Here is a 14910-nt window from a genome sequence, read left to right on the forward strand (position 1 = left end):
AATTGAGGGGTGAGACTGGCTGCAGCTGCAACACTGGCAGGGGAAGGAAGCCATATCTCAGCTGCACATCTGGGTCCATATTTGGAGACTGTCAAGCTTCCAGATAATTTTTGGATAGTGTAGGCACACTACATTAGAAAAGCAACTCAAAACACAATCACAGTAACATACCCCCTCTACAAGAGAAAGATGGGGAGGGAGTGAGAGGGGAAGACTGAGGCCAACTGCTTCACAAAAGAGTCCCATCTGTTGTCAATGGGCTGACCTCAGCAGCGGAGCAGCAACAGATCCTCCTACCCAGGAGAGTAGAGACTCCACTAAATTTTAGGATTACTGGTGCCTGAAATCTGAAAAATCATCAAATTGCAGCACTAAGCCCCAGAAAACTACTTGGATGCTTGATGGCTAACTCCTGTGTAATGATCAGGATTTTATTTATAAAAGACTCACTTCTGTCAGCATGCTCAGGACTGCAAGGAACGTTGACATTGCTTTAGTGTTTTCCAAGAAACAAATATGCTGTCATTACAGAAAACAGGCAATGAAAAACCATAAAGGTATTTTTATCTGTTTGTGTTTTAAGCCCCTGTTTCCATTTGCTCAGAAATCCTTACATCTCTATGGTTTTAATCTGCACTGTAAAGTTTTCTTTAGGCATTCAACAGTGTTTAATACTATCAGGTAGCTTTTGCTGAAGGTTTAATAGGTATCCATGCTTGTGAATACAGGATACATGTGATGGGTGTTCAATACAGCCTGCACACGACATGTTTTGTTTCCATAAATGCAGTGTCTGTCTCCCCATCAACTCCACTGGAGGCAGGAGCAAGCCCTCCAGTCACAACTTTCAAGCTTCTGATATTTAGTCAGATACAGATGCTGATCAAAACATGCAGGGACCAAGGGTGATGGGACACTGAACTCAAGCTGCCCAAGTATTTTCACCTTAATAGTTTGCTGTGTTGGAGGCTCATCCAATACACTCACTGGTAGCCCAAATCACAGGGTCAAATTGTCATCTGAAAGCTTATGGACTGGGAGATAGGTGGAAATTAGGTGATTTTCTACATGTCCTCAGGATGTAAGGTCTGGTTTTGAATATGAAACAATAAAGCTGAGGAGCCATTTTTTTAGCACTGATAAGAGTTAAAAGCATTTTCCTCTGAGAAATTATCTTTTCCAAGGACTGCCTGTATCCCAGAAATACAGTTCTCTAAAATGGTATTTTGAATCGTGATAAAGGCAATCTGTAGAGAAAACACTATCCAGTTCAACATGTGCACTTTAATAGTCCATTATCAGAGGAGGCAATGGTAAACCCAAAAGTCTGGGATTGTATTTAAATAAAGCAATACATGGCAATGAGGGAAATCAACCTCTTACCATTTAATGCCACCACACTTGCATTCTTTTTACGTTAAGACAGTCATCAGCTATCTTGAAATATTCTGAGGAATGGAAGGATGGCTGCCTAATTTCCATTTCCACTAAATTCTATATGATTGACAAGTTAGATAATGTGAATATCTTGGTCCTTCATTTGTAGAATGTAGACAAAGGACTGCCCAATGCAGAAAAATGTTTTTAAAATAAAACCTGATTAATAAGTTGGTGAAGAGTGGTGCTCAAACATTATAATAATGAATAATATAATTATCTATTAATTAATTAATTGTAATAGTGAAGACATTTCTGGGCAGATAGGAAGTGCAAACAATGTAGGGACATATTAACATGCTTATGATACCTGCCTTCCTGTTAGATTTTACTTTCATTTTCAACATTTTAATAAATTATAATAGGATTCATTTTAAAAGCCCATTTTTGAACGGGTACACAGTAGATTTTTGCTGTACAGTGTACAATTTCACACGTGACAGTAAAGTACATCCTGAAAAGTCTTTTCCCAAAAGTCTGAATCTTACCAAGGGATCCCCCTCTGTATCAGTCTGTGGAACATGCTTAGAGGTTGTTCCTTCCTTTGCTGATGCATAACCTTCATAACCAACATCTTCAGGTCTTAACTGAAGTAGCGATGGCCACTCATGTTGTTGAGATGCAGAGCTCCATGGATAGGTATCAGCCACCCACTTGGAGGGATCCTCCCAGGGTGCCCTCTTCCCGTACATCTATATTATGGATATAAAATAGGTAAGTATTCTACAGAGTTTTCAGTACCAGTTGCAACAGCAGGAAAAAAATCATCAAAACCACCTAAACCATCTTAGAAAGGGCTTTGCTTTCAAATGTGCTCAGCGCTCATATATATAAGATATTCAGGAAACTTCATCTGCACTGATACTCCTTCAACACACAGAGTGGCTGCAAGTTGAAAAGCACTTCATAACTACTGATACTTGTAGACAACAGTGAGAGCCACAAGTTCTTGATACAATGTGAAATGAGACCTTCAGGTAATTTGCTTATGGTACGTCAGTGAAATTAACTCAGACCTATCTAAAGCATTCACATTAATTGGATTTTGTTTAAAGTGAATTAGGAAGTGTCAGTACAGATTGCTCGCTTCTCCTAGCAAAATAGAATGCAGAAGAACTTCACATGGAATAGATTTTTCCCTACTATGAAAGAGCAAAATGCTTACAGATCTGGAAGGATGACAGAGGAAGTAAAAATGAGGATATTGCAATTTTAGGAGGTCTGGTAGCCTCCTCACTAAAATGCAGCCATCTCTACATTACTATTCACAAGCAACAAGTTAACCGAGAATCCCTTTGTTGCTGCTTTAAAGATTTCCTTTAGCTGTGACAATGACACATTGGGATAGGGAGCCATTGACTAAGCTTTCTGTAATTTCTCCTGCCTCAGTCTCATGCAATCCACAGAACAGCATATTGGCAGGGCATACACTCATGGAGGATTTAGATAGGCTGCACTCCTGAAGGGAGTAAAACACGGAAGGATTTTAGTGCTAGAGGCAGATGTGCTTATCACTGCAACACCTGCTCCCAGGCCTTTGCTGACAGAGCTTCAGGTTAGGCAGCCAAATTTCCTATATTATGCACAGAGATACTCAGACTCCTTCTGCCCTACACTGAGGCTAGGCTGCTACAACAGGGATCTGCCAAGAGGAAGTGTTTCTTATGGAGGTAGTAGGCTAACTCCAGGCTGTAGACAGCACTTCCCTTCATCTGAGATTAACAGAAAAGAAATCTTTTCTGGAATCTGTAGCAAGGCTTGCAAATTCTGTGCCTGACAAGTGAGTTTGGAAAGTGCCAAGCTAGAAAGGCAGTTTCTACTAATCCCTAGTTCCAGGACCACCTAATTATATAATATAAAATATTTCTATTTATTATTAATAATGTTATTCTATGAAAGCTATCCAAACCAGCTAAAAACTGGTACAGTTTAAACAAACATATTTTCTTCTATATGCTGCCATCATCTGCTCCAGAATTGAAGTTTTCATTTAAGCAGTTATCCTGTACACTTGGGAAAATATGAGCATGAAGAATATCAGTGCATTTTTATAGCTGGTCTAAACAAGTGCTGTTAATCTTACTGTTGCTGTTCCATCAAATATTTGGTGGTTTTCTGCACAAGACATAAATATTCTGTAAGTCCCAGAGAGATAAGCAGTTTTAGGAAAGCATGAGATATTCAACAGGCAAGATTCTAAACCTCTATCACATCAGGATGTCACTGTGTCAATAAAAGGTGATAAAAAAACTGCAGCTGCTTACACAGTTTTTGATTAGTCCATAACAATCCCCTCTGCACTGTACAGTAATTTCTTTCAGTGTCAAGTGTGGAAAAAAGTGCCTTTCCACAAAGCATCTTTCTAGAGGACATAGAATTGCAGTGCATAAACAAAAAAAAGGAAAAGGGAGAAAGCCAAATAAAGACTGGGAAAAAAGATAGAAAGACAAAAGAAAGGATTAATGTCAAGATTTAGGTTTGCTCGAAATATGTGGAATTGTCTGAAATCCTAATCTATCCTCTGGGATAACCCAGAGAGTTACCCTCTTGGGGGATACCTCACTGCAATCTTCCAGTGCTTGAAGGGGCTTATAAAGAAGAGGCAGAGCAAAGTTTTTTTTATGTGGGCAGATGGTGATAGGACGAGGGGAAACAGTTTTACGAGGTGAGGAGAGATTTATTATATGTTAGGAAGACATTCTTTACTCAGAGGGCGGTAAGGCACTGGAACAGGTTGCCCAGAGAAGTTGTGGATGTCCCATCCCTGGAAGTGTTTAAGGATGATGCTCTGAGCAATCTGATTTAATGCCCATGCCAGGGGGGCTGGAACTAGGTAATCTTTAATGCCCCTTGCAACCCAAGCCTTTCTATGATTCTATGAAAATATCCCTGTTCACAAGCTTTTCTCCACAAGCCTGTGTACCTACGTGTGTATGTAGGTGGGAGAGGAATACACAGACCAAAGCTATTTTCTTGCAGCAGTGTAGGACTTATTAACCTTTCCATGCAGGGGTAGGCTGAGACTGCCTTGACTCAGGGAGACAATCTGACCTGTATTTAGCATTGCCGTGAACTCTTTAGGCAGTGGAAAAAAGCCCACCTTCTTCCAGTCACAGAGGAGAAACCCACTTCATAAAATAGAAGATATTGGTGCTGGAGCAGACAAAGCAATCATACATCAGAGTAAGAGCAGGTTAAAAGGAATTTGAGCTGATTTCTATAATCCCTCCAAAGATTTTCTCCTTGCAAATGCAACAGCATTCATACCAGGATGCAATGGTTTAAAGTAGCTTGGAGAAAGCCTATGAGAAGAATTTCAAAAATTTTCTAGGAAACAAATGACATACCTGAAGACCTTCTCTCACAGCTTCCAGAAGATATGGCACCAGGGAATAGTTCCAGAGGTCTGTGAACCACACTCTGGAGCCATCAACATCCATAGGGCAAGGGAGGAAGAGACGGGGACCTGAGAAGTCAAATTGTGTATTAAAAAAGGTGGAACTGTGGAACACACATTAAAGATAATCTTTGCAGAATTAAAATAATACTATTGGAGCAAACTCAAGAGAAGAGAATACTAATACAGGACTACAGTAAAGAAGCTATCAGTCTCCTGTTATTAAAAATGAACTAGTATCCCTTTATCTAATTTTAGGGCCCAATGAACACTTACAAGTTTTTGGGAAAGCTATACAAAAGGTTGACTTCTTTGTTAACATAGTTATTCCATTAAAAGACACCAGGTCCAAGGGTTTTTATTGCTGTAATTATACTGCAGTGTGAAAGCAGAAGAAAAAATTAAGCTTAAGAGAGTTGCTATTGAGGTAATTTTATTAAAAAAATCTTTTAAAATTGTAATGGTTTACTTGAAAGTCTTTAGCAATGAAGGAAGAAATACCAGGAAATACAAACTCTCTCATTATATTTTCTTTCTTATGTCAGTTTTGCTGACAACTAGACAAATTCTCCACTCCTATGTTGTACTTCCCATTGAGAGATGACAACTTTTAAAAGAACAATATATCCTTCAGCTTGCATCCTTATTTCCAACAACTCCACCAATGGACTCACCAATGGTTACATCTGAAGAGCTGTGCGTTTCTAGGAAGCTGTTGAGATGATGCCATGTTTTGGGGATCCAGTCAATGATTTTCATGAGCTCATTATTGCGTGTGTTCTTTTCTATTTCAGTTTCAATCAGTTTCCTTCTCAGATATCTGCCTAAGAAACCTTTAACAGGCTCTGTGTGATTAGCACACAGCACCCACCTGGGTAGAAGAGATAAATGTCAAGCAGCGATAAAGAGCAAATACATTATTTCCTCTTAAACATATATATGAAAGTAATGCCATAAGCTTCTGAGTCTCATTAGTCAGCAAGTATAAAACTGCTCCAATAAACCTCATTATTGCTTACTACTTCAACACAGCCATTTCAGGTTCCAGCAGGAATTCAAGACACTGCTGAAGACAAATGAAACGCAGGAATGCAATCATCTTCAGCAACTTGCTAGAGGTGCCAGACGTTATCTTATTTCTTTCACCATTCCCCAACACCATTCAGAAACCCATCAACAGAGGAGAGACATTGAAATTAAAATACTTTGCTGTGGTGAGACACAAGATCAATATTTATCAAAGAAGGGCTTAGAAGCAGGGAGCTGTGCAAACACAGCCACAGTACATACAGGGTGAACATACCTGAAATTGTGATGCAGCTCCAGATTTGGTGAAGAAGAAACTCCCTGGTTCATAGTTCCAATAATATAGGGACTGAAAAGAGAAAAGCAGTAGGAGTTTTTTTGAGGGAGAATTCATTCAAATATTTGGAGAATATTTTTTCTTCTTATCTGCACTATGCCAATTTCAAGAGAGTCTCTGGATGTATTGTAGACTTAGATTTACAATATTTCTGAGGTGTCCTTTAAAAATGTTTATTTTTGTATGATTTCCCTCTCTGCGCATTTTTAGTTTCCTAGTATTTATCCATAATAAAGAAATAAATAAGCAAACATGTCTTAATGTAATTCATAATTTTGCAGTAGACCTTAGTGTTTTAATTTCAGAAGCCAATGAATCTCATGAGTAAGACATTTCACGCCCTGATTTTACGAAGGGAAGTCCCTATGATGGCACTTTTACAGCAGAAATAACCAATGTTGTAGGCTAGTACAAGTTCCAGAAAACAGTATTTTCAGTCTTGCTTGAGAATAAAGGAGTCAGCAAACTCCATACTTCTGCACTGCTATAAACTGTGGGAAGGGCAAGTCTGCTAGATATACAGCTGCTTCTGCATGCCATGATTTATCCCAGATTCCACTATTACAAAGTGTAATTCTTATTCTACCATAAGATGTCCTCATGGTACTAACGAGCTTGTGTAATCTGACAGGGTGCAAAGGATAAGTCAAATGCTTAAGTACTTACTTAAATTTTGTTTTAAATTTACATCTCACTGAGAAGCACAGGAGTCATGTAAATGAAGTGAAGCAGACAACTAAGTACTTTGCTGAAGAGGGTTAAAATTATTGAAGCACATAAGGGCCAGGAGTCCTAAGTTTCCAATGGGACATTTTATTTTGTAAAATAACAAAGAGCTTTTACTGTTTTAGTTGCAAAATGTGTGTGAAAGGAGAGAGAAGAGCTACTACCTACCATTTATTATATTTACAGTTGAGGAAACCATTGAAGATGTCACTTAGTGAACTGATGTGGTGGAGGTTATCAAGAATTATGACGACAGGGAGGTCAGCACCATTGTTGTCAGCACTGCATTGCTCAGCTAGGTTTGCTAGGTATTGTCGCAGATCCTTCAGCAGAATTAACAAAAACCCCCCACCACAACAACAACCAAACAAACACAGAAACAAAACAAAACAAAACACCCAGAAAACATTAATCCGATTAGACCACTGATGTAATTTTAGTGGAAAAAAAAATTTAGAAAGATAAAATGACTGCTAAAGAATTTCTCTTCTGTGGATTATTCAGCTGGATCCGCACATGCAGGAAGATGCTGCTTAGACAGAGCAACACTGAAACCACATGCTAGGTAAAAAAAAAGGTACTAAACATAAGGTAAATGACTGAAGCATTCTGAGTTGGTGGATACATTCCTTAAAATTTGCTGGTAAAATATCTCCAGAGGAAAATAGGTTGCAATAAATAGGCCATTTGCAATTGGCTGAGATACATTAATTTTTAGACCTTCATTCTTATGAATGCCACATTTATATATCGAAAAAACCCCACCAAACTATCACACAATCTAGGTGTATTAAACTGCTCCTTCAGATACCTCCTTTCACCACTCCCACTGAAAATCTTGAAGATCTGGGCTAGTCGAATTTTACAGCTGTATCTCTAGAGGTATCTAATTTTGTCAGGGTTGGAAATGCTCAGTATTATGAACAAAGTTCCTATTGTCATTTTCCTTTCTGGATCAGGGATAGCAGAATCTTTTCTTCTTTTATGGGAACATGCAACCCTTTTTTATTTCAAGAAAGATTTTTCTTTGCCTTTTTATGATCAGGTGTCTCTAGGGGAACATTATGGGTTTCTTCCATGGAATGGCACCATCTGTATTATACAAACGCACTTGGTATTTGACAATGTTGCTTTTTTCTTTTTTCTTTACTAGAAAATCAGAAGTTCTATATAAATGTGGATAGAAACAAAGGAAAATGGGGAGGGGAACCAAACCAAACCAAAAAACAACAGCCAAACTCCAAAAGACATAGACCAAGCTGTTTACCAAAAATCCAAAAGCTTGCTCTTTTGTGGGACAATATTCTTTATAGATGTGTATAGTATAACAATAAAACATAAACACTTCCCCTGCCAAAGTAAATGGCATCACAAATCCTTTGCATAAAAACAGTGAAAAGTGGTTATTTTTACTGGAATGGTCCTCTTGCCCCTTTGGGATCTGTATATTCTTCCTTCTTATATTATGCTAGCATTCATTATGTTCTGTACAAATCAGAAAGCTCTTGTCAAACCCCTTCATTTTCTTTTCCCTTGGTACCATGTCAGGAGTATACCCAATTCAGGACAGCAAGTGAATAGTATTATCTGTGGCTAGCACAGTAGTTATGCTGGAAGCCTGATATTCTAAGCTATGTAAATCACTGTGAATGTGACACAGTGTGTAAGGCAATTTCAGTATGGTCAGCTTCCTGATAGAAACCACAACAGTTGTACTTATCCAGTGCTGATTAAGAAGCTGAACTCAACACAATAATTCAAAATCCCCATTTTGAAATCTTTGCTAACAAAAGCTGATGTTATCTTCACGAAAAAGCATGTTACACCGGTATTACTATATAGTGAACCTTCTGACAAAGGAATTACAGACACTCCAAAAATTTAATTTATATTAAATTAATAGGAATTTGACTCTGCATCTCCCCTTAAAGTGGGTTTCCTTGAGAGAGGGAAAATTGAGACTTCCTTCACGTACTTCAAAGGTTTGTTTAGAACAGAAAGATCTGGTCCCTGTACACCAGTGGGACTGGAAACTGAATTCTTGAAGGAAAAATGCTAACTGAGCAGCAAAAGAGTAGTCCAATTATTAGAATCTGCTCTGCATCGTCACTACAAATTGGGCAATAGATTATCTTTTTGATTGTAACTTACCTTGCTTGACTTGTGATCTACGTTAAAAGTTGCAATTGCATCCTCAGTTTTTTTCCTGCCAGATTTGGTTATAATATATTCAGCCAGCCTGTTAGCTAAATAGGTCTTTCCTGTGCCACTGGGTCCCGACAGAATAATTCTGCGATGCTCCATCAGTAAATTAAAGTACCGTTGGGTAATTGGCTTAGGAATTAATGTGTCAAACACAAAACTGTCCAAACTGTTTTCTTCCACTCCTGGGAACAAAAGACAAGAAAAATGGTCTCTCTTCATCCTTGCTAAGCTAGGTATTTGGCCTGGCACCTGATGGCATCAGTGCTATGCTAAAATCAAGGTAAGATACTTCTGCCTAAATCAAATCCCTATCAAGGACCTCCACTTACTGTGGAAATACTGACATCCTTCCACAGCACCAGAAAACTAAACAGTAGTAGTGAGACGAGATGAGTGGAAGAGATGAAATCAAAGTAAATGTAAAGCGAAGGCTCAGTGAGGCAAAGATATATGCTTCAGACACTACAGGCAGCCATGACAAAGAAAAGGTTAAAGTGACAGCCACAAGGGTTACCAGTTGTCACATCAGTGTATGTAAAGTTCTCTGAGGGCCCCCCCCTCCCCTCCAATAGCAAAGCCCTAGAGCTTTTGAAATGTATGGAATTTTTCCTGTGGAAAGGGATAAAGCATAAATATTTCTCATCAAAATCTCTGTTTTGGTGTTAGTTTTTTTTGCCACTTTTTAGAAATCTGTACTTTTTTTGTGATTCGGCAGGGAGGCAGGGAAGGACAGAGATATTCTTAGATTTCCCTCAAAAGGCCACACTGTGTTAGGTATTATACAATGTCTTACAGAGAGTTTATGTGGAACTGGAGACAAAATACAGAAAGGTCAGGTGTAAGAAAAATAATTGTGAAAGGATGGGGAATTGCAGTAAAGAATTCTACAGTATCTGCAAAAATATTCTTGAGGTTTTACCTTTCAGGTTCACAGTGATGATGTTATTATCTCCAACCAGATATCCACAAGGCAGCAGTTCAGGCACTTCTAGGCTATGGGCTCTAACTACATCCCCTATACAATAGCTAGCAATGCAGTCAGAGCTTAAGCCCAGGCTAGTAGTTGGGTCCACTCGGAAAATATATTCCTGAAATTATACGAAAATATAAGACATAAAAATGTTTTTTGAATGAAAACAGTTTGGAAAACTCCCTACAGACATAAAAAAAGAACAGCAACATTAAGAATGAAGCTTAATAGTGGTGTTAGCTATGCATAAGAAACCAAACCAAAGACTTGACAAGACAACCCAAAGAATACAGAAATTTTCTAAAGTTAAAAAGAAAATTGTAATAATACTTAAGTTAATTTTTCAGTGTCTTACCTTAAAGAGACGTCTGATTACACCATCTAAGACATCCCATTTTGTTTTTCCACTGACTCCAATTGATCCTATCAGGTATGCATGTGGTTTTTGATCCTGCAAAGAGATTTTTGGAAATTGGACTAAAAATTGGGCTAATTAGTTTTCTATGAAGATTCATAGCTTTCCTAACAAAAAAAAAAAAAAAGAATATTATTTAGAATGTGATGTCGCTAATAATCTCTGCTCCAGGAATAGGTATACATGGTATTACTTCAGTACATCTTCATAAAGAAGGAAATACAATATCTTATTCTGCTGTTTGATTATATCTGTGTTTTTAAAGAGATGAATATAAATAAATGTTGCACATCTATAATATTTTGTAACACAGATCATGAAAACATGACAATGCAATTCCAAATTGATAACCTCAGCAGCATAATCATAGTTGCACACAAAGGAGTCCAAGGCATAGATCTGATTTATAATGACTTTTAAATGGGGATTTTAAGTCCCAGAACATCACACTACTAATTAAACTGATAATTGGTATTGTCTAAGCTACCAAAAAGGCAGAAAGAGGCCACAGGACATTAGTCTATGGGGAATGCCTAACTGTATTGAGCATGGATGACAGAGAAGAGAGATGTTACCTTTAGGATAGTTCCCTTCAGTTCCTGGGCTTAAAATACGGAAAAAAGTTGAGTTCCTATATTCCAGCATTTGCTAGAGCTATAATTTTGCATCCAGACCTTTGGGTAATGCACTCACCTTGGCTCGACTATAGCCCTTGTTTATAGTGACTAAAATTTTCACACTGTGACCTTTGTGGAGTGCTCCATCAGTGACATCATCCAACAAAATATCTACAGTAAAAGAAGGGAAGTGATCAGTCTGAAAAATGACATCAGTTATGTTCACATCATCAGTTCAATATTTGTCCAAAGGATTTTTTGGTTAAAAATATAGGCTTCCATGACTTGGTTAAAAAGGAAGACTGCCGTGACAACATCTTGCAATCATATTAGTCTGTAATTATTCCTAATTCACCATTTCTGTTGGAGATGAGAAAACCATTACAAGTTGTCATTTTTTGAAGGAATATTAGGAATTCTAATCATGTAGAAATGAATAGGGAATCTATAAATAAATAAAAACTTACATTATAGTCTTGTCTTTGCTTTCCTTCTTGGAACTTTTTCAAAATTACCATATGTTCACAAAGTAATGTTTAAAAACTAAATTAAAGTTATATCTTTGGGTACTCATTGTGCCCTTTAAAATGTTATAAGGAGAGAAAACAAGAAATCCTTGCATTGATATGTTTGCTGTTAAATAAAATAGCATTTAATTTCTCTTTCCAGATGATTTCTTTACCTTCAATACATATGGTATGGATAGAGTCTTTTTTACCTTCACAATACAGGCTTACAAACAGTTCCATTAGAAAACCACTTTGGATGCCTCCAGAATATGGGACTCTGTATTTAGCCATTCTGCTAAGGAAAGGCTTAATCTTTCTTGGAGGTAAAGAGTGATTTTGATCTGCTCTGCACCTCTGTTACTACCTCTTCACTAACTCCTAAAATGAGAAAGCAGAAGTATGTATTTTTATGTATTTTTTACTAAAAGCTGAGCCTGCAGCTTTATTGCAAGTGATAAAACTGCTGTCTTCCTCTAGAAGTTCTCTCAGGGATTTTACTGTCAGACATTTAAGCTAACTATCAAATTAGGAGAGATTATGGATTTGCATTTTCTTCAAAGGTCAGCACAGTAATCCACTACCCTAAATCCTGTTCATTCTTATTGTGGTGATGGAAGAAAATCATCGACTTCATGACATAGTCTGCACAGGGTCAGATTTCATCCAAATTAAATGAGATGCCAGTAAGATTCAGTCGCTTGTTCAAAGGAAAACCAAAGAAGACTTATGGAGATGATTTCAATGAATATATTAAAAATAACTTTTCATGTAAAAAGTTTGGTAACTTACACCCAGATTCTGCAGGTTTTTTTTTTTAAGTTGATCAAATGAAGAGGTCTTTTTTTTTTGTGAGCTTAAATAAATTAATGCTTGTTTTTTTCCAGGCAGACAGTTTTTCTGTGCCACCAACACTGAATGTTTCACTTCAATTGTCTTGTGTTTTGGCATATTTCACAAAACTTAAGAGTTTTGATAATTGTCTGAGGGCAATTTACGGTATAACTGATCCCCGTATGAAATTTTCAATCTCTAAATAACCCTAATGTAGCCTTTAAATACATTCTTCTCTAAGTCTTTAGGAATGAGGAATCACTCTGTGGATAGAGAAAAAAAATCCACTTTTTAAGAACTCTCACTGACACAGGGGCTGAGAAAACGTCCAAGGGGCTCTAATTGTACTAGCTGTTTTAATTAGCCCCTGCTAAGTCTCCTTAGGCACACTATGGTAACTGTAGTTGACTTATTGTCTGAGCTTTAGCACTCTGGACCTGTTGTGTACTAGTCCTTGTTTGCTGCTCTTACTCCAGTGATTTACTGAAATATGGGTGTCTATAACCATATTGGTGCTCAACCTACCTGGAGGATATCATCATACCCTTAGGAAATGAAAATGAATAGCTTTGGTCATTTGCAGATGACCATGGTCATTTGGAGACACTGGTCTCCCAGAAAGTGCAATTTTTTTAATATGAAGAGCCAAAGCCCCCAATTGTCTCAGCTTAGTCCTCAGCATGATTAGCCTCTCCATATCGGATGGAATTTTGTTCAATAGTACTCCAGCTGCCACAGATATCCCACAAAACTTGGTAGAAAGTTGTCACCTTTCCAACTTCTCTGGCATAGCAACAAAATGATAATCACAATGATCAAAAATTCAGATTCATAATCAAATGAAATCCCCCACTTCTCATTAGGCATCCTCATTTCTCTAATTTCTTATAACCAAAAGTAATTACTTTGCATGCTAGGAAAACAGTTAGAACAATAACATAGAAAATTATGGAAAGCTTATGGAAAAATGGAATCATTTAGGTTGGAAAAGACCCTTAAGACCATTGAGTCCAATTGCTTCTCCCAGTCATCCTGTTCTTCTTCCTGTTTCTTCTCCTGTTCCTTTTCCCCTTTTCCTCTTCCCTTTCCTCTTTTTCTTCCAGTTTTTATTTTTTCTATTCTTTTTCTAAACACTTCTCTCTGATTTTCATCTTCATTCTTTATCTTGTCTTTCACCTTCCCTTATTCTTTCCCTGTTCCTCCTTATCCATCATATTCTCATCCGATTCCTCCTCCTCTTTTCCAAACTCCTCATACTCTTCTTCCTACATCTTTATTCCTGTATCTAGATAGAGTTAGTGCCAAGTGGCAAAGTGCTAATGGCAGCTACTGGTCAAAGACATTCTACAATCACCATATTGAAAAAAAATTCTGTTCTGGCTTGATTCTGTTTTTTAATTTTTTAATGTGGGTGGATCTGTGACCAGGAGCCACAGTTAAATTTTTTCTCCCTGCTTTTTGCAATACTTCATTGTATGTTGAGGCCCAGTTCAGGCTCCTCCATGCTGAAAGTTAAACCTTGCAAAAAGCTGGAATGTAAATAAAAAACATACCAATTTTCATTAAAAATCTGATATTAACCAGGAAAAAAAGATCAAATATCTGTGTAATCAATGACTGGCAAGATAATATGACTAACTGCCAATCCAAATTATAGTCAGTCAGTTTGGCACATCCCCAGCTGTATTCTTGCCTAGACTCTTTCTACAATTATTAGCCACATTTTTATTGCTTTCAGAGACTGCATTATACTTTCTGTGGCATCTATGCTAATGAGAACTGCTATGCTCCTGCTCTGCCCCTGGTTCTAATGCTAGAGACAGCACTTCTGTTTCTTGGCTACATTATCAAAACAAGTGTAGAAGTCTTATTATCATAAACTCCATGGCATGGAAAATAATCAAATGTTACTGTTCAGGATGTGGACCAAAGTTCTGCTTGCTTTCTCTCATTCATTGAAGTCAAGGAGAGTGCCTAATAAGGCAGGTGGGGTTTGGCTTCTGTGATAAATGGGGATTTGATCCTATATAGGTTAACTAGCTATACCAAATTAAAAAAATGTAAAGGATAAAGGTAACTGAGACCACCTGCTGCCTCAGCTGCAAATATGAAGGGAGCTAACTGAATGATCAAAGATCTGTAAGTCCAAAGAAGAAAGTTTCACATACTCTACTAATATTTATCCCATAGGGGCAAGAGAATATACAGTTGTCGAGCATACTTCAACAGATATTCCTTTTCAAATAAATTGTAAACTAGATGACTAAAGAGTACTGTAAACTAGGTAGGTACAGAGTATAATATCTGGGAACTAAGCAAACATAATGAAGTCTGTTACTAATATTCAGAGGCTTCTAAAAGCTACATTTTTAAGACATGACCACCAGCATTCTTCTTCATCTCCATTACTGAATGCATACCTGATGTCAACCTGAGTGAT

General features: G+C 37.5%; 1 protein-coding gene across 10 annotated transcripts in view; it reads right to left on the bottom strand.

Moving 5' to 3' along the window:
* Positions 1 to 14910, bottom strand: part of NAV3 (neuron navigator 3) — a 527200-nt gene that overhangs the window by 2921 nt on the left and 509369 nt on the right. For all 10 annotated transcript variants that reach the window (XM_064655607.1, XM_064655608.1, XM_064655602.1 and 7 more), the window contains 9 exons: positions 11207 to 11301; positions 10454 to 10549; positions 10048 to 10216; positions 9075 to 9310; positions 7092 to 7246; positions 6138 to 6209; positions 5509 to 5705; positions 4785 to 4903; positions 1926 to 2129 (listed from right to left, as the gene is read on the bottom strand). In XM_064655607.1, the coding sequence (XP_064511677.1) occupies positions 1926 to 2129; positions 4785 to 4903; positions 5509 to 5705; positions 6138 to 6209; positions 7092 to 7246; positions 9075 to 9310; positions 10048 to 10216; positions 10454 to 10549; positions 11207 to 11301 (1343 nt within the window). The remainder of the gene's footprint in view (positions 1 to 1925; positions 2130 to 4784; positions 4904 to 5508; positions 5706 to 6137; positions 6210 to 7091; positions 7247 to 9074; positions 9311 to 10047; positions 10217 to 10453; positions 10550 to 11206; positions 11302 to 14910) is intronic.

Source organism: Pseudopipra pipra, chromosome 5 (assembly GCF_036250125.1).
Source record: "Pseudopipra pipra isolate bDixPip1 chromosome 5, bDixPip1.hap1, whole genome shotgun sequence".
NCBI lineage: Eukaryota > Metazoa > Chordata > Aves > Passeriformes > Pipridae > Pseudopipra > Pseudopipra pipra.